Below are 25,945 nucleotides of genomic sequence, written 5' to 3' on the forward strand. Positions count from 1 at the left end.
CCAAAGGTTTCCAGACCCAGTGCTTCCTGTCTTACTGTATGGTTGAGAGACTTGACTCAAGGCTGCAAGCAGATATCTTTGGTGTCTTCAGTAAAGAGCAAGAAGGTTTTGTATTTTACTTTAAAAATTCATTTGAACATTTGACACCTTGTTTTCATTCAGGGAGATTGGCAAAGGTTCCTTGTTTTCATTGTACTTCAAGTTCTTTTTAAAAAGTGGAAAGCAAAGTGACATTTGACTTTTTCTGTGTATTTCTTTGGCAGAAGACCCAAATGCAGAGAACCACAACAGAGTGTAGCAAAAATAGGTTTATTGTCCCACTGAGATGATGCAAAGTTAAATTAGCTGGCAGCAGGCTTGGTTGTAAAACGGTGGAAGTCGGGCACACGGATGATCAGCCCCAACAACCAACAGTGTTCCTGTGGGAGGGGCAGAGAATTATCCAACGAACGGGCAGTAGGTCAATGATCAATCTCACACCGAGCCAACAAATCCACAATGTCATGCAAGAACTCAGAACGGTAGCAAAGTTCTGCAACGGAGTGTTGGAAATGGCGTGAGAGAGCACAATGAATCTATACAGTCTGGCAACAAGGGAGCACTCTAACGGCAGTTAAACAGACAACTAAACAATCCAACGCAGAAGTGCAGGGATACGTGAAACCAGAAAGCCAGAAACAGGAAGTCAGGCTTCACAAAACGAACATGGAAGAAATGTCAACATAAAAACCACAAGAGAATATTTTCAGTGCGTCTGTAAAGTATTCACAGCGCTTCACTTTTGTCACATTTTATGTTTCCAAAATAGAGCAAATTAGTTTTTTTCGCTCAAAATTCTACACACAACACCCCATAATAACGACATGAAAAGGTCTTTTTTCTTTTGAAATTTTTGCAAATTTATTCATAATAAAAAAAAAACTAAGAACTCACACGTACATATGTATTCACAGCTTTTGCTCAATACTTTGTTGATGCATCTTTGGCAGCAATTCCAGCCTCAAGTCTTCTTGAATATGATGCCACAAGCTTGATGCACCTATCTTTGGGCAGTTTGGTCCATTCCTCTTTGCAGCACCTCTCAAGCTCCATCTGATTGGATGTGGAGTGTCAGTGCACAGACATTTTCAGATCTCTCCAGAGATGTTCAGTCAGATTCAGGTCTGGGCTCTGGCTGGGCCACTCGAGGACATTCACAGAGTTGTCCTGAAGCCACTCCTTTTATATCTTGGCTGTGTGTTTAGGGTCATTGTCCTGCTGAAAGATCAACCGTCGCCCCAGTCTGAGGTCAAGAGCGCTCTGGAGCAGGTTTTCATCCAGGATGTCTGTGTACATTGCTGCATTCATCTTTCCCTCAATCCTGACTAGTCTCCCAGTTCCTGCCACTGAAAAACATCCCCACAGCATGATGCTGCCACCACCATGCTTCACTGTAGGGATGGTGCCTGGTTTCCTCCAAACATGACACCAAAAAGTTCAATCTTTGTCTCATCAGACCAGAGAATTTTGTTTCTCCTGGTCTGAGAGTCCTTCAGGTGCCTTTTGTCAAACTCCAGATGGGCTGCCATGTGCCTTTTACTAAGGAGTGGCTTCCGTCTGGCCACTCTACCATACAGGCCTGATTGCTGCAGAGATGATTGTCCTTCTGGAAGGTTCTCCTCTCCACAGAGGATTGCTGGAGCTCTGACAGAGTGACCATCGGGTTCTTGGTCACCTCCCTGACTAAGGTCCTACTCCCCCGATCGCTCAGCTTAGATGGGCGGCCAGCTCTGACATCATAAAGCAGTTAACATAACATAAAGTGTGTGTGTATTTTTTTGTTGTCTGACACTTTGTCTTAAATGTATTACCTCAGTCTGGGGATTAGTTGGATCAGTTTATGGTCCGGTGGTTTGTGAAGGAAGTTTATGTCAGTAAACTCTGAGTACACGTGAAGCTTTTTAAATAAAGCTTTAATTTACCCACTTCAAAGGATCACTTTCATGGCTGTTCCTCTCCTGAGAGACGCAAATCAGCACTTTTAATGAGATCAGACTATCAAGAGGAACTTAACTCCTCCTTTTTAGGAAAAAGATAATCTTCTGCTCTGAGAGACTCTTTGGACTCTGATCCTTTAGGGGAGCCGTTTGCTTGATGATGATCTTATCTTATACTTTGCGTGATGAGTCCAGCTTAACGACGCCGACTTAAAGTTTGTTCAGGGAAATTAATGTGATAATGGAACTCCTTTATATATAATTAACCTGTTTGCACATTTAGGCAAAAATGTGTGCAGTCGTTTGTAATATCATAGTAAAGATTTGTGCAGCGTTTGAACTTGAGAACTGCTCAGTGGATTTATTAATATTCTCTTCAGTCATTTGGATTAAGTTTGGGATGTAGGACATGAGTGCAGAACCTTTAAAATGCTCAAAAATGAGCTCTGCATTCTTAAAGTGCAACAGAATTTAATTTAATTTCTTTTCGCTGCAGTGTACATGTAGTTCCCTCCAAAAGTATGTGAACGAGTGAAGCCAGTTCATTTATTTATTTATTTATATGATACAATGAAAACATTCAGGATGGAGATCAAATGTTGGATATGTGAGAATGTTTAGTATTTTATCTCTGTGCACCATTTAGGAATTATAGCCATTTGTATACAGCATCTGTCCATTTTCAGATGCCATAATGACTTAATTAACAAACAGTGTCATTAACAACCTACTTCATTTACAGCAATCATTAAGAAATACAAAATGTGCAGTAAATCGGCCTGGCGTAAACCGTTCTAAAAACCAAAACAAAAAAATTCTGGGTGACTGTCCAGGAAGGAAACTAGTGAGAGAAGCCACCAAGAAAGCCATGACGCCTCTGAAGGAGGTTTCTGTGGCTGTGAGTGCAGAAACTTCACAGCACAACGTTTGTCTGTTGCATCATCGGTCGCAGCTTCATGGTCGAGTGGCACAAAGAAGAAAACATCAAATCTAGGCTCGAGTCTCCCATGTGCCTTCTGGCTCAGGAAAAAAAAAAAGAAGTTTCTGTGCCACTCCACCATAAAGCTGTATATGTGATAATGTGATTTTGCCGTGAAACAAAAGTGCATAACAAGTGGATGGAAACGAGCACAAATGCACTCTTCCTTTTTCCGCAATAACGACAGTTCCCTTAAGAGTTGCAATACTAGTTGGATGGAAACACAGCTAATTTGAGAGAGTGCGCCAGTTCCTGCTGTAATAACGTTACACATACCATTTGTTACGATGACATAACATTACAAATGATAAAATAACCAAAATTATTGTTTAATCTTGTGAACGGTAATCCCACGCAATCAGGGCTAAGGTTTTGGAGGCCCTAAGCATAACTGGTCAGGGAGGCCCCCCCACACCCATACAAGAGGACACCCCCCCCCCCACACGCACACACACACACACGCACACACACACACACACACACACACACAAGTTCTACTCAAACCGCTGCTATTTATTAAAGCGTTTAAGTTTAGCGTTTAAAGCTACAGTCACTTGCCCAGTTCCGGATCACTGCTGTAGTTTTTGTGCCACCGTTTCTTGTAATCAGCACAAATAAGCTAATACTTGGTACCAATGGAAAGATTGATGTTTTGCCTGCAAACGACCACAAGCTCGACCAGATCCAGCCGTCCTTGTGATCAGCAGAGGAATCAAAACATCCCGGTGTCTGCGGTGTGCATGCTTTTTCTGACTCACTCATTCCTGCAAGTTTTAAAGTAACGATCTCTAAAACGTAGCAGAGGTGAGTTAGCCGTTCGGTGTTTTTAGTTCTAGAGTGGGAAAATACTTACTTACTTGGGTAGAAAATGTCAGTGTGCTATGTCTTGCTGTTTAATTGCTGCGCGCAGTTATCGCCGACACAAAAAATTTGCCAGTTGTGGATCACTGAAGCAGCAGCCTCGTGTCTGTAGTTGTGAGCCTTGTGTACTTTGGGGCTCATCTCAGCATCACAAATGGACATGAATGTGGGGGCTTTTACTTTTTAATTCGGGAGAAATCTCACCTCCACACTTCATTTTTTGCTCGTAAAAACGTATAACGGCGCTTTTCGAAACAAAGCAAATTCTCATTTAATAAGTATTATTTCTATCATTTTGTGTTCAAAACACATTCTCGGGCACAGTGTGTATCATTCTGCATTAGAAGGGCTCCAGCCAGATGCCGGGAATGAACCCAAAGTGACAGAGTGTTGTGATCCGGAACTGGCAAAAGTGATCCGTTTCTGGCAAATGTTTGCGCCACACATAAAGCGACTTCACACTTTAAGTAGAAGCGCTACTCCACCCAGACTTTTTCAGCTAAATAACATCCAAATACCCAATACAACAATACATAATAAAGGACATTCAGTTGCATTATGGCTCCGTATAGTGGGACTTTAAAAAAGGTGATGCGGAACTGGGCAACCGTCTGTACATCAAATCAGCAAAGCCAACGCAACCTAGCTTAAGCAGCACCACTGAACATTAAGTAATCAAAACAATTTAAACCTTTAACACGTACTTACCAGCAAGGGATGCACAGGCATCATCTTTTTGTTTCTTTTTCCTCCGTTTTTCAGCTCCAGACTCCTGCTGTCGCTTCATTGTTTAATTGTGACATAGTGGCAACTTGTCGTCTCTTGTCAGAATCGAATGTGGGCTAGCAGTGCTACTTCAGTTAGGCGCAGGGTTGCCAGATTGGGTGTTTTCCCATCCAATTGGTTTGTTTAGGGTAAAAATATGGCACTGGATGAGTTTTTTGTATAGAATTGCCACACACATTTTAAAAATCAGTTCAAATTGCACAGGATTTAGTGCCTCCATACATTTTTGAGCATTTATTGGACTGGAAATCGTCACATCTGGCAACTCTGGTTAGGCGACACAGCAAACAGAGAAAGACGCAAACAGGGCTGTACCATTTCAGGGAATCGGAGCGGGGGTGGATGGGGGCTTTATATTAGGCAAAAAAAACCTGTTAATTTGCCCCAATTAAGTAATGGGTAGGGGCCGACACAATGTTTAAAGACAAAAACGATGGGCCTATTCATAAATAATTCATATTGATTTTGAAATGTAATAATGTAATAATTTCAACACATTTTTCAGTCAATTGGAGGCCCTGCAAACTAGTGCAACATGGTTGGTGCGCAGGCTGCGTAGTCTGCTTATGCCGAACGGCGGCGCTGCACGCAATCTAGCTTCCGTAAGCGGCACAAAATACCGGCATATTTGCTCACTTTCCATTGGCTCCGGTGCAAGCCTGTTATGAAGTGAAGAGACTCATCCAGTATGGCGGCGAAGCTGGATTGCGTTGCAGCAAGTCATGAGGCGTCTACATATATAATGTCTATGGTGGCTGCTGTGTTGGGATTTAGCACAATTGAATTGACAGCTGCACCATTTCTGGTGGAAGGACAGACCATTGGTCACCGAATGATTTATGTAGATGTTGGTAACATCCAGTCACCCCCCCCCCCCCCTCAAAAAAAAAAAAAAAAATCCATTGTGACTCACGGTGGTTTCTTTATTTGGGGGAAAAAAGATTTTTTTAAAGCAATTTTTTAAAAGAAACAAAAAGGCTTTTCCAGTATTCTTTTGATGTGTCACATGTGTCATAGTGTACAGGAAGTTAAATGATACTGTTTGGCAGTTTGGTTGTATTTTATTGTACTGATTGTGTCAGACAGCTCACCTGCCACTGCATCTGTCCACATCACTATTTTATATTGTAAAATACAATATCAAGGTGTCTGTTACTAAATATATTGTACATATGTAGTATGCTTTCAAATCTAAGTTGTTTGGCCACTGTTTAGTTTTGCTGAAGGGGAGATTTAGTAAGCTTGTTTAGATTTTTTTTTTGTTTTGTTTTTTAATCTGAGTGCGTCACATGCATAATGTGCACCGTAACGATTCCTGATGGACTTAACATTTGTTACACACAACCGCAAAGTAAAAGTTTTTTGTTTTTTTTTTTAAAGGCAGAAAATCAGCCGAGGTGTCAGACATGAAGGTTCTCTTTGATATCTGAAAATATGCCCAAAGTGGGGGGAAAAAGAGAATTGTGGTAATTATTTTAAATTAAGCAGTAGATAGTTTTTGAGTATTTGATGAAAAACACTGAATATTTCATTTGTTTTTTTTGCAGTTTTGTGTGAATAAAGATGAATAAATGACGGGCTTTGTTAATCTTTTTTCTTCCATTTAAGTGGCTACAAGTTTCTCTTTTGAAGCTGTACATCTGAGATTTGGACTTGAAACACTGTGTGTGTGTGTGTGTGTGTGTGTGTGTGCACGCACGTGTGTGCATGTGCGTGTGATAGTTCTGAACCTCTGGATGAGTTCAGTCTTCGGTGCAAGTTGTGTAGTTTGTTCTCTTTGGAGAATGTTGTGCTGTTCCCTGTTTTTTTTCTTTCTTGCAGCACTTCGCTTGTTTGTCTGCAGTGATCGTTAAAAAAATGGACACGACCTCGTGTCTGTGTCATCTCTTCGGGTCGCACGGTACTTTAATGTTTTTGTTTTTTTTTTTCCTCACTTGAGGACAATCCTCCATCGTGACTGGTTGGGTTTGTGTGTTTGGATATGGCTCAGTCCATTTTTGGTGATGTTCACATCATGTTGCAGTGAGGACAGCTCAGTCCCATAGGGACATGAGGTTTACACTCAGGTCCACAAATAGTTGGACAGCGGTTTTTGTATTTTTGCGTTTGTAGTCCACCACACTGGAGTTGAAGTGATTCTTGACTTCTAGATTGAAATGGGTGCGATGCCAGGAAGGAGCACATCATCTCCACCTGCCTGGAGGATGACTCAAAGTAGCTGGACCAAGAGGATGGTACAGCAGAAGCTTATGTCAGGATTGAACCATTGCCTGTCATGAATGCAACGGGACAAGATGGAGGTGTGGAGGAACAAGAGAGAGTCACCTGATCACAGATGCATCTGACAAACATCTTGTCTAGATGATCAGTTATGAAAGACCTCCTCTTATGAACATATACAACCCCAAACAACTTTCAGAGTATGGTTGCGGAAGAACTCCTGCTTTCAGGTAGGTCACCATGTATGTCCATGTCTGGAGGTCCCCCAGGCAGATTGCAAGCAACCACCCATGAAACAGTCTGATCTAGGAAATTTGGACAGATATACAAGAAGTTTTGAACCTGTGGTTCTCCATGTTTTACATTCTGAGAAACAACATTTCTCAACACTGCACCCAGAGAGGCAAACTTTCACACATTTTCAAGAATTGTTGGTCACCCCTCGTAATTTTGATCAATGTGCAAACTGGAAATTCACAAAGTGGGCTAACTGCAAAGATCCTACAGTTCCTCATAGGTCTCCAACATCTTCCCACAAGAATATGGTCAATGCCCTTCGTCAATGCCCTTCACATCACCACTTGTATTAGTTTGCCATGTCCAATGGTGCCACTCTGGATGTTGAAATCAGAATCCATAACACACCAGCCCCTGGCTTTTTTTTTTTTAAGTCTTTGAGCATTTCCATTCCATCCTTTTCCAAACAGTGTGATCCTCGAGCACTGATACAGTCGTCGTAGCCCACCCTGGCAGTGCCAGTGATCAGATTAAAATCGCTCGTGACCAGTGGAGCGTCACCTCTGGGACAGTCACCAATCACCGACTGAAGCTGCAAGTAAAAGGTCTGGGACACCCAAAGAATCCGTAAATCTGAGCCCTGTAATATGCTCATTAATGGAGTTGATATCTGACACCATCAGGAGGAACCAGCCCACCACAGCAACTGCAGCGCCACCTTTATGCTAACCGCTGAGACAGCCAGACCAAAAGCAGATGTGTCCACTGAGGTCTGGCTACTTCCAGGTCTATGGACTTCAAAGAGTACAGACCACTAGGGCTGTAACAAATAATCATTTTAAAAAGCAGTTAATAATTGACCAAATACTCAATCAGCTGATTGGTCCATAAAATGTTGGAAGAAGGATGAAAAATGTCACTCTATTTTATCCAGATCCCGAGATGATGCCTGCAAATGTCACATTTTGTTGACAACCCTAAAAATCCTGTCCTAAAAATCAACTGTCAATAAAACTCTCTAAATAATAATTTTTATACATTCCTGGGAAGTCAAAGCTCTGCGTGCCAAAGAATCAAGCACTTCTGACATTTATGAATGCCTTTTTTTTTTTTTTTTTACTGAATTTTGGGATTAGGAAGTGTATGAGAAGCCCTGAAATGCTCACATCGCCCACTAGATGGTGACAAAAGCTGCTCAAATGTGCTGCAAGATCTCGACTGTTTATTCATTTTGAGAAGTTAACTTTTGCCTAAAACAAGAGGTCTGGCGGCCAAAAATCAGCTTTCCACCAGCATGGTCCACCTCAGGTTCGGACCCGGAGGTCAACTGTGCAGTAGACGACCCCAACTATTACAACAATGTTGCTTCCAAACTTGACCTCACAGGTGTGCCATATCAAGATGTTGATTAGACACCATGATTAGTGCACAGGTGTGCCTTAGACTGCCCACAATAAAAGGCCACTCTGAAAGGTGCAGTTTTGTTTTATTGGGGGGGATACCAGTCAGTATCTGGTGTGACCACCATTTGCCTCATGCAGTGCAACACATCTCCTTCGCATAGAGTTGATCAGGTTGTCAATTGTGACCTGTGGAATGTTGGTCCACTCCTCTTCAATGGCTGTGCGAAGTTGCTGGATATTGGCAGGAACTGGTACACGCTGTCGTATACGCCGGTCCAGAGCATCCCAAACATGCTCAATGGGTGACATGTCCGGTGAGTATGCCGGCCATGCAAGAACTGGGACATTTTCAGCTTCCAAGAATTGTGTACAGATCCTTGCAACATGGGGCCGTGCATTATCCTGCTGCAACATGAGGTGATGTTCTTTGATGTATGGCACAACAATGGGCCTCAGGATCTCGTCACAGTATTTCTGTGCATTCAAAATGCCATCAATAAAATGCACCTGTGTTCTTCGTCCATAACAGACGCCTGCCCATACCATAACCCCACTGCCACCATGGGCCACTCGATCCACAACATTGACATCAGAAAACCGCTCACCCACATGACGCCACACACGCTGTCTGCCATCTGCCCTGAACAGTGTGAACCAGGATTCATCCGTAAAGAGAACACCTCTCCAACGTGCCAAACGCCAGCGAATGTGAGCATTTGCCCACTCAAGTCGGTTATGATGATGAACTGGAGTCAGGTCGAGACCTCGATGAGGACGACGAGCATGCAGATGAGCTTCCCTGAGACGGTTTCTGACAGTTGGTGCAGAAATTCTTTGGTTATGCAAACCGATTGTTTCAGCAGCTGTCCGAGTGGCTGGTCTCAGACGATCCTGGAGGTGAACATGCTGGATGTGGAGGTCCTGGGCTGGTGTGGTTACACGTGGTCTGCGGTTGTGAGGCTGATTGGATGTACTGCCAAATTCTCTGAAACGCCTTTGGAGACGGCTTATGGTAGAGAAATGAACATTCAATACACGAGCAACAGCTCTGGTTGACATTCCTGCTGTCAGCATGCCAATTGCACGCTCCCTCAAATCTTGCGACATCTGTGGCATTGTGCTGTGTGATAAAACTGCACCTTTCAGAGTGGCCTTTTATTGTGGGCAGTCTAAGGCACACCTGTGCACTAATCATGGTGTCTAATCAGCATCTTGATATGGCACACCTGTGAGGTGGGATGGATTATCTCAGCAAAGGAGAAGTGCTCACTATCACAGATTTCGACTGGTTTGTGAACAATATTTGAGGGAAATGGTGATATTGTGTATGTGGAAAAAGTTTTAGATCTTTGAGTTCATCTCATACAAAATGGGAGCAAAACCAAAAGTGTTGTGTTTATATTTTTGTTGAGTGTATAAACCACAGATTAATAGGACTCTAATTAATCATGTGAAATAGAGATTTATTGCCACATTGCCTTGTTTTTAAAGTGAAGTCCAGTCACTTGTGCCTTGACGTGAGCGAAACTTGCTAAAAGTAAATTGCCTCTACTACTCTTAAAAAAAAAAAAAATTAAAAAAAAGGCAATGTTTACTGTTTCAGCACTCTGGCAAAATAATTTCCTTTGGGATTAATAAAGTTCTTCTTATCCTTATTACTTTGTGCCCCATGTGAAGCAACCTGGTGCAGACAACAGTCACTCCAAAATATCAGGAGCTGAGGACACACTAGGTGCACTGTGCTTTCCCCATGCCCTCCTGAGCACCCCCCCCCCCCCAAAAAAAGGAGTACTGTGCACAGCCAGGTTGAAACTGCATGGGGATATTAAAGGGGTGACATGTGTTGTGTCACCCCTTGGCACGAAGGTGTTTTTGTTTCATTTCAAAATACTGTATAAACGTCCTTGTTTTCATTGTTTCACTTCTTTTTTTTTTTTCCTGATCTGAAAACTTATCCCTCATGCTCCCCGTAACCCTTAATCGGTGTCGTAGACCGAACAGCCCCCCCCCCCCTAAAAATTGCTCTGCCCTGCCTTCACAGCGCATGCATCATTTCGAACCACGCAGCACGTCCGAGTCTGATTCAAATGGAATAATGTGATTATTAACCATCAGGTGACAAAGTAAAACCTCTTAAATCAATCAATCAATCAACTTTTTTCTTGTATAGCGCCAAATCACAACAAACAGTTGCCCCAAGGCGCTCCACATTGCAAGGCAAGGCCATACAATAATTATGAAACACAGTCTACGTCTAAAGCAACATAACCAAGGGATGGTCCAGGGTCACCCGATCCAGCCCTAACTATAAGCCTTAGCGAAAAGGAAAGTTTTAAGCCTAATCTTAAAAGTAGAGAGGGTATCTGTCTCCCTGATCTGAATTGGGAGCTGGTTCCACAGGAGAGGAGCCTGAAAGCTGAAGGCTCTGCCTCCCATTCTACTCTTACAAACCCTAGGAACTACAAGTAAGCCCGCAGTCTGAGAGCGAAGCGCTCTAATGGGGTAATATGGTACTACAAGGTCCCTAAGATAAGATGGGACCTGATTATTCAAAACCTTATAAGTAAGAAGAAGAATTTTAAATTCTATTCTAGCATTAACAGGAAGCCAATGAAGGGAGGCCAACACGGGTGAGATATGCTCTCTCCTGCTAGTCCCCGTCAGTACTCTAGCTGCAGCATTCTGAACCAACTGAAGGCTTTTTAGGGAACTTTTAGGACAACCTGATAATAATGAATTACAATAGTCCAGCCTAGAGGAAATAAATGCATGAATTAGTTTTTCAGCATCACTCTGAGACAAGACCTTTCTGATTTTAGAGATATTGCGTAAATGCAAAAAGGCAGTCCTACATATTTGTTTAATATGCGCTTTGAATGACATATCCTGATCAAAATAACTCCAAGATTTCTCACAGTATTACTAGAGATCAGGGAAATGCCATCCAGAGTAACGATCTGGTTAGACACCATGCTTCTAAGATTTGTGGGGCCAAGTACAATAACTTCAGTTTTATCTGAGTTTAAAAGCAGGAAATTAGAGGTCATCCATGTCTTTATGTCTGTAAGACAATCCTGCAGTTTAGCTAATTGGTGCGTATCCTCTGGCTTCATGGATAGATAAAGCTGGGTATCATCTGCGTAACAATGAAAATTTAAGCAATACCGTCTAATAATACTGCCCAAGGGAAGCATGTATAAAGTGAATAAAATTGGTCCTAGCACAGAACCTTGTGGAACTCCATAATTAACTTTAGTCTGTGAAGAAGATTCCCCATTTACATGAACAAACTGTAATCTATTAGACAAATATGATTCAAACCACCGCAGCGCAGTGTCTTTAATACCTATGACATGCTCTAATCTCTGTAATAAAATTTTATGGTCAACAGTATCAAAAGCAGCACTGAGGTCCAACAGAACAAGCACAGAGATAAGTCCACTGTCCGAAACCATAAGAAGATCATTTGTAACCTTCACTAATGCTGTTTCTGTACTATGATGAATTCTAAAACCTGACTGAAACTCTTCAAATAGACCATTCCTCTGCAGGTGATCAGTTAGCTGTTTTACAACTACCCTCTCAAGAATCTTTGAGAGAAAAGGAAGGTTGGAGATTGGCCTATAATTAGCTAAGATAGCTGGGTCAAGTGATGGCTTTTTAAGTAATGGTTTAATTACTGCCACCTTAAAGGCCTGTGGTACATAACCAACTAACAAAGATAGATTGATCATATTTAAGATTGAAGCATTAAATAATGGTAGGACTTCCTTGAGCAGCCTGGCAGGAATGGGGTCTAATAAGCATGTTGATGGTTTGGATGAAGTAACTAATGAAAATAACTCAGACAGAACAATCGGAGAGAAAGAGTCTAACCAAATACCGGCATCACTGAAAGCAGCCAAAGATAACGATACATCTTTGGGATGGTTATGAGTAATTTTTTCTCTAATAGTCAAAATTGTGTTAGCAAAGAAAGTCATGAAGTCATTACTAGTTAAAGTTAATGGAATACTCAGCTCAATAGAGCTCTGACTCTTTGTCAGCCTGGCTACAGTGCTGAAAAGAAACCTGGGGTTGTTCTTATTTTCTTCAATTAGTGATGAGTAGAAAGATGTCCTAGCTTCACGAAGGGCTTTCTTATAGAGCAACAAACTCTTTTTCCAGGCTAAGTGAAGATCTTCTAAATTAGTGAGACGCCATTTCCTCTCCAACTTACGGGTTATCAGCTTTAAGCTACGAGTTTGTGAGTTATACCACGGAGTCAGACACTTCTGATTTAAAGCTCTCTTTTTCAGAGGAGCTACAGCATCCAAAGTTGTCTTCAATGAGGATGTAAAACTATTGACAAGATACTCTAACTCCCTTACAGAGTTTAGGTAGCTACTCTGCTCTGTGTTGGTATATGACATTAGAGAACATAAAGAAGGAATCATATCCTTAAACCTAGTTACAGCGCTTTCTGAAAGACTTCTAGTGTAATGAAACTTATTCCCCACTGCAGGGTAGTCCATCAGGGTAAATGTAAATGTTATTAAAAAATGATCAGACAAAAGGGAGTTTTCAGGGAATACTGTTAAGTCTTCTATTTCCATACCATAAGTCAGAACAAGATCTAAAATATGATTAAAGTGGTGGGTGGACTCATTTACTTTTTGAGCAAAGCCGATAGAGTCTAATAATAGATTAAATGCAGTGTTGAGGCTGTCATTCTCAGCATCTGTGTGGATGTTAAAATCGCCCACTATAATTATCTTATCTGAGCTAAGCACTAAGTCAGACAAAAGGTCTGAAAATTCACAGAGAAACTCACAGTAACGACCAGGTGGACGATAGATAATAACAAATAAAACTGGTTTTTGGGACTTCCAATTTGGATGGACAAGACTAAGAGACAAGCTTTCAAATGAATTAAAGCTCTGTCTAGGTTTTTGATTAATTAATAAGCTGGAATGGAAGATTGCTGCTAATCCTCCGCCCCGGCCCGTGCTACGAGCATTCTGACAGTTAGTGTGACTCGGGGGTGTTGACTCATTTAAACTAACATATTCATCCTGCTGTAACCAAGTTTCTGTTAGGCAGAATAAATCAATACGTTGATCAATTATTATATCATTTACCAACAGTGTCATTACTGCCGACGTGAATTACAATCTTACCAAATTTACGCTTAGCCTTAGCCAGCAATTTCAAATGTCCTTCGATGTCGCCTGCTCTGGCCCCCGGAAGACAATTGACAATGGTTGCTGGTGTCGCTAACTTCACATTTCTCAAAACAGAGTCGCCAATAACCAGAGTTTGATCCTCGGCGAGTGTATCGTCGAGTGGGGAAAAACGGTTAGAGATGTGAACGGGTTGACGGTGTACACGGGGCTTCTGTTTAGGGCTACGCTTCCTCCTCACAGTCACCCAGTCAGCCTGCCTTCCCGACTGCACGGGGTCTGCCAGGGGGGAACTAACGGCGGCTAAGCTACCTTGGTCCGCACCGACTACAGGGGCCTGGCTAGCTGTAGAATTTTCCACGGTGCGGAGCCGAGCCTCCAATTCGCCCAGCCTGGCCTCCAAAGCTACGAATAAGCTGCACTTATTACAAGTACCGTTACTGCTAAAAGAGGCCGAGGAATAACTAAACATTTCACACCCAGAGCAGAAAAGTACGGGAGAGACAGGAGAAGCCGCCATGCTAAAACGGCTAAGAGCTAGTAGCTACGCTAAGCTAGCGGATTCCCAAACAGGGAATCCGACACTAGACAGGCTGTGGAGCAGCACAGGTAACGCACAACAACAGTGCTAAAATAAAATAAAAATCCACTAGACAGGCTGTGGAGCAGCACAGGTAACGCACAACAACAGTGCTAAAAAATAAAATAAAATAAAAATAAAAATCCACAGGACAGGCTGTGGAGCAGCACAGGCAACGCACGACAACAGTGCTAAAAAATAAAATAAAAATAAAAATCCACTGGACAGGCTGTGGAGCAGCACAGGCAACGCACGACAACAGTGCTAAAACAAAATAAAAATCCACTGGACAGGCTGTGGAGCAGCACAGGTAACGCACGACAACAGTGCTAAAACAAAATAAAAATCCACTAGACAGGCTGTGGAGCAGCACAGGTGACGCACAACAGTGCTAAAAAATAAATAAAAATAAAATCCACTGGACAGGCTGTGGAGCAGCACAGGCAACGCACGACAACAGTGCTAAAACAAAATAAAAATCCACTAGACAGGCTGTGGAGCAGCACAGGTAACGCACGACAACAGCGCTAAATAAAAATCCACTGGACAGGCTGTGGAGCAGCACAGGTAACACACGACAACAGTGCTAAAAAAAAATAAAATAAAAATCAAAATCCACTGGACAGGCTGTGGAGCAGCACAGGTAACACACGACAACAGTGGTAAAAAATAAAATAAAAATCCACTGGACAGGCTGTGGAACAGCACAGGTAACGCACGACAACAGTGCCAAAAAATAAAATAAAATCCACTGGACAGGCTGTGGAGCAGCACAGGTAACACACGACAACAGTGGTAAAAAATAAAATAAAAATCCACTGGACAGGCTGTGGAACAGCACAGGTAACGCACGACAACAGTGCCAAAAAATAAAATAAAAATCCACTGGACAGGCTGTGGAGCAGCACAGGTAACGCACGACAACAGTGCCAAAAAATAAAATAAAAATCCACTGAACAGGCTGTGGAGCAGCACAGGTAACGCACGACAACAGTGCCAAAAAATAAAATAAAAATCCACTGGACAGGCTGTGGAGCAGCACAGGTAACGCACGACAACAGCGCCAAAAAATAAAATAAAAATCCACTGGACAGGCTGCGGAGCAGCACAGGTAACACACGACAACAGTGGTAAAAAATAAAATAAAAATCCACTGGACAGGCTGTGGAGCAGCACAGGTAACGCACGACAACAGTGCCAAAAATAAAATAAAAATCCACTGGACAGGCTGTGGAGCAGCACAGGTAACGCACGACAACAGTGCCAAAAATAAAATAAAAATCCACTGAACAGGCTGTGGAGCAGCACAGGTAACGCACGACAACAGTGCTAAAAATAAAATAAAAATCCACTGGACAGGCTGTGGAGCAGCACAGGTAACGCACGACAACAGTGCTAAAATAAAATAAAAATCCACTGAACAGGCTGTGGAGCAGCACAGGTAACGCACGACAACAGTGCTAAAAAATAAAATAAAAATCCACTGAACAGGCTGTGGAGCAGCACAGGTAACGCACGACAACAGTGCTAAAAATAAAATAAAATCCACTGAACAGGCTGTGGAGCAGCACAGGTAACGCACGACAACAGTGCTAAAAAATAAAATAAAAATCCACTGAACAGGCTGTGGAGCAGCACAGGTAACACACGACAACAGTGCTAAAATAAAATAAAAATCCACTGAACAGGCTGTGGAGCAGCACAGGTAACACACGACAACAGTGCTAAAATAAAATAAAAATCCACTAGGCAAGCTGTGGAGCAGCACGACAACAGTGCTAAAAAATAAAACAAAAATAAAAACGAAAGCGTTAGCAAGCTAGTTAGCCTGCCAACGCTGATGAAGGCCAGCTGATAAAAGAGCTCCGTCGCGATGCTTCGACCGTTAGAGGTCTTCCTTAGGCGTTGGAGCACGGTGAAAAAGTAAAAAAAAAGTAAAAAAGTCTTGAAAAAGACTGTTAATTCAAAGAACTCAAACAGCTCAGTTCAAACAGCTAACAGATACAGCAGAACACCGCTGTGCTCCGGAACAGGAAGTCAACTGATGTCAACTGATAAATCAAATCTAAAGTCAGTTTAAGCAGAAACGAGGTGAGAATCAGTGAATCACTGGTGACGCTACAAAATGACGCATGAATGCTGGGTGGACTGATTTTTTAGGGGGGACCGTTCGGTCGGCGACACTGGAATAAGTGGGTTTAAAAAGTGGCTGGATGGATTAAAGATTAATACATACAGCATTTTAACACTGTGCTACATGATGCGGAGATTTGTGATGGGTCCTGTTGTAAAACGCTGATAAATTTCCGTCTGGATTCTTGATCTTGCTTCTTTAGTAGAAACTGTGATCCTTGTTGTGTTCAGAGTTCTTCAGCCTCTTCCTTCCATTTTACTGTTACCATCCATTACAAAACCATTTAAAACCCACTGGGAGTATTCCAGTGTGGATTGTTTTTTTTTTATTCTGTTCACACTGAGTGAAATAGCCTCTAGCGTTGAGATGAGGAGGAGCGAGTGCATCGTCTTAAGGTATCGCACTCTCACAGTGTTCCCTACTGTAAAGCCATTTTAAACTCTTTTTATTTATTTGTTTTTTTTTTTTTTGCAGTCTCCGTCAGCAGCATGGGGCAGCATCTAGGGAAGCGAGATCCACCCACGTACAGAAAGGTGAGCATCTCTTAAGTGGTTTATGAGCAGTTCTGTGCACGAGAGGTTTTGCTGTGTTAAAACGTGCGTCTGTGTGAGCTGAACATCTGAAGCTGCAGAGTTTCTGTGAACGTTATCGGTGTCTTCTATCAGTGTGCTGTTGGACTTTGGATGCACTCAAAGCTTTGATCTTATGTAAATCTGTGAGTTAACTGGGGAAATGATTCATCTCTAAACTTGAGCGTCTTTTTTTTTTTCTTTGTGCAAAAGCTTTGTCCTGTTTCAAACATATTTTTTCGTCCTCCTTCTGTTTTGCAAATCTTCACATGTGCATTGGAGCGCGACCTGTGTTGTCATATTGTTGCAGATCTTAATTCTCCACACACACACACACACGTTGGTGGAGTAGGAGACGGCGTGCACGCGGCCCGTCTGCTCTGTGATTATCCACCAGTGCAGGATATGGTTTGGCATTTTCATCGTGTAGAAATTAGTGCAGACGTAAAGAGTTTGCAAAAGGCAACATGTTATGATTCATATTGTCTGTCTACAGTCAGGTTTTTGCATATTTGGACAGTGACACCATTTCTGTGATTTTGTATCTGTACGTCACAGCAGTGGAGGTGAAATGAAACAATCGGGTTGTGCTTGTAGTGGAAACCTTCAGCTGTAACTCAGCAGGTAAAACAAAAATATCACATCAGCCGTTTAGGGATTATAGCCATTTTTCCTGAGCTGGGAAACCCTGGGGCTCGGACAGCAGACATGTAGAGGAGAGGGCGAATGAGTGAGTTAGTTCATTCTGGCCAGATTGTGCAGATGAAAATGGCGCATGCTGGCCGACGTAGCAGATTCTCAAAACTCTCTGTGAAATGCTGGATAAGGGTCCAAATTTTCTCTCTTCGATGCAGGTTGATGTAGCTCAGCAGAGGGTGATGTTTGGTGACAGTCCAGTGACGTACTATTGGACGTAGTTCAGCTTTCGCCATCGTGGGGCGGGCACTTTGGTAACAACTTTTCACTCTCCGTCAGCAAACGCCGGGCTAATGTGAATGGGCAGTAACACAAAAACAATACACAGTATAATCTAGAGGTGGGACGAAGTCACCAGCAAGTCACAAGTCTCAAGTCATAATGACCAGCAATTGTTTGCAAGCTGACTTGAGACTTGGGACTTGACACTTGCAGATTCATGACTTGAGAATGACTTGACAGTGACTTCGTCCCACCTCTGGTATCATCTTATAAAAAGAGTGCATTATGATGACGAACTGATTTGTTTGTGATCAGATCAATCCCAAAAGCAACTTTAGTTTGCTGTGTAATGCCGCGTTCACACCGGACGCCACGCGAGCGGCGGCGGCGAGAGGTTGCCATGTAATCCCTATGGAAGGACGCGTTGTGGTACCACAAAACTCCAAGCCACGCAATGCAACCTGATGGACGCGAATAAAGTGACACGAATAAAGTGATTTTGAGTGATTGGCACGTTTGTGGCGCGATATCGCGTTGCGTCACATTGCCCTCTTCCCCAAGTTGAAAAATCTGAACTTTTTCGTCTTGTCGCACCGCGATGACCAATCAGGGACTGGATATGTAGTGACGTGGAGATGTCTGGAGTTAATTCTTGATGTGGACATGTCCTGTCTGTGGCAGCCAGCCTGTCAGCAGGACTTATGTCCCTTTTGTCCGTTATTTCACAATTATGACAGAGTTGGAGAGGAGAGCAGCAGCACTGCAGCAGCAGCCAGTTTTTTTTTTTTCCAAGTGCGCGTGCGAACGAATTGTCGGTGAAGATAATTTTATTAACTACACAGATGTATAATAAAACAAATGGTTACTGGTTTATAACATAATTATGAGAGAGGCGGAAGTACCACTGAAAGCGGCCGTCATCCAGACGCAGCTCCTGCAGCAAATAATGAAACTCCCCGAATTGGGAACGTCTCATGAGGATGTTGTGAACCCAGGGATGGCGCCGCTAGCGACATTTGTCAGCTTTCCACAACAAATAGAGCACAGCAAATTGCTCCGTGTGGTCAAGGACTGCCATATTGACTTGACGGCGAGCGGAATGAAAGCTCCTCCTATTTGATGACACATTGGGGTGAATTTTCACAGCGAAAGCAGAGTGACACACCGGTCGATGGACGCAAATTTCTGGCGTTGCGTGACGTCCGCTGTGAACACGGCATAAGATCTCATAGAGGTGTCTGCACTGCCCCTCACATTAGAATCTGCTAGCCAGCGGCCTTAAAGGTGATAGAGAGAGGTTGAATGGGGCATTAATCCTTGTTTTGTGATGTGATATGTAGCCCAAAAAAAATTGGTTGGGTCTGTAATGGCTCAGAACCTTCCTAAAAGGCTCTCTGAAACAGCTATGTTACTATGCTGGGTTTAGAATGCCTCGTTTGCTTTTAATGGTGTTGTTTCGGAGCTTATTTGGCAACCTCATTATGAAATGCACGTAGGTGTTGGCGCTGATCGGTTGCCGTTGTTTGATTGGCTGCCCTTGCTCTCTCGCCTTTGAACCACTGCTTCGATTGGTTCAAGGTTCAAAGCAAAGCCGCGCTGCAGAAAAGTTGTTTACGGACCCGCTGCAGGGTCTGTAATCAATAGAGAAATGATCATTTTCCTGACAAACACCCCCCAAAACAACGGCCACTCTGAAGGACCGATAACAGAATCGTTAAGCACAAAGTTTATTGATGTCGGTGGATCGAGTCATTTCTTAACGATATCCGAAAGGAACCGGTTCTCGATACATATCCCTAGCTGCTAAGGGGTTAGCTCATTGCCTTTAGAGGAACAAACCAGAGCTAATGTGCCATTTTAACGTGCAATTCTTACAACAGGAATATGGCGCAACACAAATTTAAAACAAAAGAAAATGTGATACTCACAGGCTGTACTGATTGCTGGGGTTGATTTGGTCGTAGAGTTGGAACTGACCCTCTACTGAGTATTAAATGCCGACTGAAGCCAGCTCGAAATTGTGCAAGGTTTGTGAAACAGTCCTCCGTGAAATGCGCAGAGCAAAGAAATAGTCAGCGGTTGTATGTACTGGGGATGCGGTTAAAAATGAATAAAAGCCAGTGATCATGTACATTGCTTTCCGTGGGAAGATCGTAGTCTGCTCAAACAGCCTGGGAAAGCACACCTGTAGCTCGCCATTGCTCCTCTTCGAGTGTTACGAATGGGTGGGCACAACATTATGAATAATTAATTTCGAAGGGGCGTGTGTGTGGGGGGGGGCGGGGGCGGGGGGGCTATTGGTGAAAAAGTGACGTAACTTTTCTCTCAAAAAGGGATTGGCCTGTTTTCTGGCGGCAATTCAAAAAAGGAGAAATACTTGAAATAGAGGTTCTGACACTTGCTGGCATTTCGTGTGTTTTCCCCACAGCGGGGAGACTCTGAACTAACACCAAAAACATGAAAAAGATGATTTTGATTCTCTATCCCCTTTAAGGTCACAGCTGTGGAGAGAAACATGGTGCCCAGTATGTAGGCAAAACTGAGACAAAATATACATCAGAACATGAAAGTAAAACCACAACTGAAGACTAGATAGAATGTCTGGCTGGGGACGGTGCCAAAAGATAACAATATTTTTGCAAATTACTGTTAGCTAACTCAAAACATTGTTCTGAAATGCATGTTTCAGTCACTGTTTCACAGTCCACATAAAAAGGGACGTCACAATTAGAATCAAAATACAAAACAAAATGGGGAAACTAAAACTGGAATTAAAGAAAAGATTGAACGTGTGGCTGGGGTTGGAGCCAGGACTAATGATCAGTAACCAACTCAGAGTATTGCCTAAAGTTCTGTTATATCTATTATTCATTCATTTACTTTCAAAACCTGCTTATTTCAACTAACGGTGACTGGGGCAGTGGGGGGGGGTTGGAGCCTATCCCAGCAGTCATTGGGCTAGACATGTGGCACACCCTAGTTAGGTGCAGGGCCGACAACTTGAACTCAAATCACGCAGTCACACCTACAGACAAAGTAGAGTCATCAAGTCACCTAATCTGCATGTCTTTGTAAGTGGGAGGAAACCGGCAACAGTGCTAACCACTAAAGCCCCTTTCACACCGAGCCCATTTCGAGTTACGGCGTCATGATGACGCCACATGGAAGCAACCCAGTGCCGAGATGATGTAGCTCAACGTCACAACAGCGCGAGGGATGCAAAGGACGAAGCGAGTCGGATGCCAAAAATTAAACCTGTTTAATTTTTTCTGCGTCGAACACAGGACACAGAAATTAAGTGGTTTCAGTGCAAGTCAGGGCAACGCAATGGTATTCAACGTGACTGGAAGCCACAACGTTACCCGACGCCAATTTTTGATTCCCGCTGTGTTCCATTGTTCCTAAAGTATAAATCACACAGGATTGTTTTTATAGTGTGTACACAATGCTGTAACACTGCACGCTCAAAAAGAGCACAGAAAAAAAATGGTGATTGCAACCTAACTGCTGCAGCTCCTCGTTATTAAATTCTCTCACAACTGTGTTTACATAAAGTCCATAAAAGTCCTGCTCACAGACTGACACATCCACATCCAGTAAAAAGTCCGGACATCTCCAGTTCACTCATGGACGATTCGTTCGTGTGTACCCACATGCAAACAATTAAAAGAAAACTGTCTGGCTGCTGCAGTTCCTCGCTCTCCCCTCAAACTGTCTCATCACTGTGTTAAATAAAGGACAAAAAAGGACATAAGTCCTGCTCACAGACTGATTGCCAGTGACAGGACATGTCCACATCAAGTATAACTCCAGACATCTCCACATTTACTCACGGACGGTTCGTTTGTGTGCGCGCTCGCAACTCGCGGTCAAAGGAAGAAAGATAAACTATAACGGAACTCAGAGTGCAGACTTACAGCTCAGCACAAGAACAAATATAAACTACAAGAGAAGTCAGAGTGCACAGTCTGTCTGCAGCCAAACTGTGCACTCTGATTCTTCTGTGCAGAGAACCTGCAGGCTGTGTTCTCACCTCCTCTGTGCCCCCTGCTGTGCGCACCTGACGCATACATTCCTGCGTCATCATGACGCCACACAAAGCAACTCGAAGCAGTCGCGGTGTGACCGTGCTGCCTTTTTCCAAAACACTTATTAGTGATCTGAGTCAATTCAATTAAAATCTTAAATATAAAATCTGCTGTATCTACTCTATGTATATCTGTGAAAAACTTTCCCATCGTCCATCACAAGCCAACAAAAGGAGCATCAGAACATTCATTTTGTCATCCGGAATTCCTTGATTATGTATGTGCATTAGTTCATAACATTTATGTATTTTATTGATATTTCAAGGAAGTAGTTTGTGTTAAATGCAGCTGTATGCGTGTTCTACTTTTGTATCTCTGTGTATGTACGTGAAGAACCTTCACATTATCTGTCAGAGTTCAAGAAAAGGGGGAACATAGCATTTATTTTGTCTTGTGGAATACGTGGAGTCCCTTCACTATGTGCATTAGTTCATACAGTTACCTCCAGGGGGCATTTCAAGCATGTCCAGTGTACGTCACTCTGCCTGTACGGTTTCACTCTTCATGTATTTGCATAATGTAAAATAGATTTCCAGAGTCTTTGTCTTTCATTCATTAGCTCCTTGTGTCCCCGGCTACCCGGAAGTACTGAACACCACGTGTATTCTGCACAGGTAGCTGAGTTGATAAGGAGCTGCCCCCCCACCTCCCCCAAGATGTGGACCTGGGTTCGAACCCTGCTGTGCTACCTGTCTGTGGCCTTGGACAAGACACTTAATCTGCATTGTCTCAGTCCACCCAGCTGTAACAGCGTGTACAGGCTTTAGCTCAGGAAGTAAATGTGAGGCATCACTGTAAAGCACTTTGATGGAAACGCACTGCTGGAATGCAGTCCTTCACACTTAGGTTATAGGGAAGATACTTAACTTCACCCTAAAAAAAAAACATGGGATACCTTCATTATATAAGTTAATTCATGTAGTCACCACCAGTGGGCGTTCATGACAAGCAAAAGGAGGACAGGCTGTTGTTTCTAGAGGTATATCAAATTCAGTGTTTTTATTAAATTATTCTCAAACCAGGGGGCTCTTATCTACAAACCTGGATGGATTCTCTCCAAAATCTCATGCCTGGCATCACCTGGGTACAGTGCCAGAATATTGGAAATATATTATTATTTTATTATCATTGCAAATTTAACGAGTATGGCACAGGGTGGAAAAATCTGTTGAGCAGTCATTCACGTTGGCCCAACTTGTGAATCTTATGCAGGCAAACTAAAGAGCGTCTGTGTATGTATATGTGTGTGTGTGTGTGTGTGTGTGTGGGGGGGGGTATATATATATATATATGTGTATATATATATATATATATATATATATATATATATATATATATATATATATATACACACACACACAAGGGTAGGCTGAAAAGTTCTAAGGCTCACTATAATGCAGTTAATGCATTACTCCTTCATGGGGAGGTCTATTAGAAAAATCTTCTTCTTTGTCTTTCGGCTGTTCCCGTTAGGGGTCGCCACAGCAGATCAATCGTTTCCATCTCACCCTGTCCTCTGTATCTTCCTCTGTCACACCAACCACCTGCATGTCCTCTCTCAGCACATCCATGAACCTCCTCTTTGGTCTCCCTCTTCTCCTCCTGCCTGGTGGCTCCATCCTCAGCATCCTTCTCCCTATATACCCTGGGTCCCTCCTCTGCACATGTCCAAACCATCTCAATCTCGCCTCTCTGACTTTGTCTCCAAACCGTCCCACCTGAGCTGTCCCTCTGATATGTTCATTCCTAATCTTGTCCATTCTTGTCACTCCCAGAGAATCTCAACATCTTCAGCTCTGCCACCTCCAGCTCTGCCTCCTGTCTTTTTGTTAGTGCCACTGTCTCTAAACCATACAACATAGCTGGTCTCACTACTGTTTTGTAAACTTTCCCCTTCACTCTTGCTGATATTCTTCGGTCACAAATCACTCCTGCCACCTTTCTCCACCCACTCCACCCTGCCTGCACTCTCTTCTTCACCTCTCTACCACACTCTCCATTACTTTGAACAGTTGACCCCAAATATTTACTCATCTACTTTCACCACTTCTACTCCTTGTAACTGCACTATTCCACTGGGCTCCCTCTCATTCACACACATGTACTCAGTCTTGCTTCTACTGACTTTCATTCCCCTTCTCTCCAAAGCATATCTCCACTTCTCCAGACTAGACTCAACTTGCTCTCTACTCTCACTACAGATCACAATGTCATCTGCAAACATCATAGTCCATGGGGACTCCTGTCTGATCTCATCTGTCAACCTGTCCATCACCACTGCAAACAAGAAAGGACTCAGAGCTGATCCTTGGTGTAATCCCACCTCCACCTTGAATGAGTCTGTCATTCTGACTGCGCATCTCACCGCTGTCACACTATTCTTGTACATGTCCTGCACTACCCTAACATACTTCTCTGCCACTCCAGACTTCCTCATACAATGCCACAACTCTTCTCTTGGCACCCTATCATAAGCTTTTTCTAAGACCACAAACACACAATGTAACTCTTTCTGTCCTTCTCTGTACTTTTCCAACAGTATTCTCAGAGCAAACATTGCATCTGTAGTGCTCTTTCTCGGCATGAAACCATATTGCTGCTCACAGATCTTCACCTGTTTTCTAAGCCTAGCTTCTACTACTCTTTCCCATAACTTCATGCTGTGGCTGATCAGCTTTATGCCTCTGTAGTTAATGCAGCTCTGCACATCACCCTTGTTCTTGAAAATAGGAACCAGCACACTTTGTCTCCACTCCTCAGGCATCCTCTCACTTTCCAAGATTTTATTAAACAATCTGGTTAGAAACTCTACTGCCATCTCTCCTAGACATTTCCATGCCTCCATTGGAATGTCATCTTGACCAACTGCCTTTCCACACTTCATCCTCTTCATAGCAGCCCTCACTTCGTCCTTGCTAATCTCTTTTACTTCCTGATTTACTCTCACCACATAATCCAGCCTTTTCTCTTGCTCATTTTCTTTATTTATCAACTCTTCAAAATATTCCCTCCACCTTCTCAGCACACACTCCTCACTTGTCAGCACATTACCATGTGCATCTTTTACCACCCTAACCTGCTGCACATCCTTTCCAGCTCTGTCCCTTTGTCTGGCCAATCGGTACAAGTCCTTTTCTCCTTCCTTACTATTCAACTTCTTGTACAGCTCGCAATATGCCTTTTCCTTTGCTTTTGCCACTTCTCTTCTCGCCTTACGCCGCATCTCCTTGTACTCCTGTCTACTTTCTTCATCTCTCCGACTATCCCAAAACCTTTTCGCCAACCTCTTTCTCTTTATGCTTTCCTGGACTTCTTCATTCCATCACCAAGTCTCCTTGTCTTCCTTCCACTGTCCAGATGTCATACCCAGTACTGCCCTAGCTGTCTCCCTCACCACATCTGCAGTACTTTTCCAGTTGTCCAAAATTGCTTCCCCTCCAACTAGTGCTTCTCTCACCTGCTCGCTAAATTTCACACAAGTCTTCCTCCTTCAGCTTCCACCATCTGATCCTTTGTTGAGCTCTCACTCTCTTCTTCTTCTTTACCTCTAAAGTCATCCTACAAACAACCATCCTATGCTGTCTAGTGACACTCTCTCCTGCTACCACATTATAGTCTGTGATTTCTTTTAGCTTGCATCTCCTATAACAGGGGTAGGCAACCTGTTCTGGAACAGGTTGCCTACCCCTGTCCTATAATGTAGTCCACCTGTGTGCACCTTCCTCCACTCTTGTACATTACCCTGTGCTCCTCCAACACACTTTTAACATATTCTTCCTTTAAAATGACCCCAACACCATTTCTCTTCCTGTCCTCACCATGGTACAACAACTTGTACCCACCGCCGATGCTCTTGCTCTTACTTCCCTTCCACTTGGTCTCTTGCACACACAATATGTCTACATTTCTCCTCTCCATCATATCAGCCAGCTCTCTCCCTTTACCAGTCATACTACCAACATTCAAAGTCCCCACTCTCATTTCCATCCTTCTAGTTTTCTTCTTCTCCCGCTGTTCGTGGCAACGTTTTCC

General features: G+C 43.1%; 1 protein-coding gene across 1 annotated transcript in view; it reads left to right on the forward strand.

Moving 5' to 3' along the window:
* LOC117513522 overlaps positions 1 to 25,945 on the forward strand; it is a 233,660-nt gene that overhangs the window by 72,035 nt on the left and 135,680 nt on the right. The window contains exon 4 of the mRNA XM_034173690.1: positions 16,813 to 16,866. Coding sequence (XP_034029581.1) covers positions 16,813 to 16,866 — 54 coding nt within the window. The remainder of the gene's footprint in view (positions 1 to 16,812; positions 16,867 to 25,945) is intronic.

The sequence above is a fragment of the Thalassophryne amazonica genome, chromosome 7 (genome assembly GCF_902500255.1).
Source record: "Thalassophryne amazonica chromosome 7, fThaAma1.1, whole genome shotgun sequence".
NCBI lineage: Eukaryota > Metazoa > Chordata > Actinopteri > Batrachoidiformes > Batrachoididae > Thalassophryne > Thalassophryne amazonica.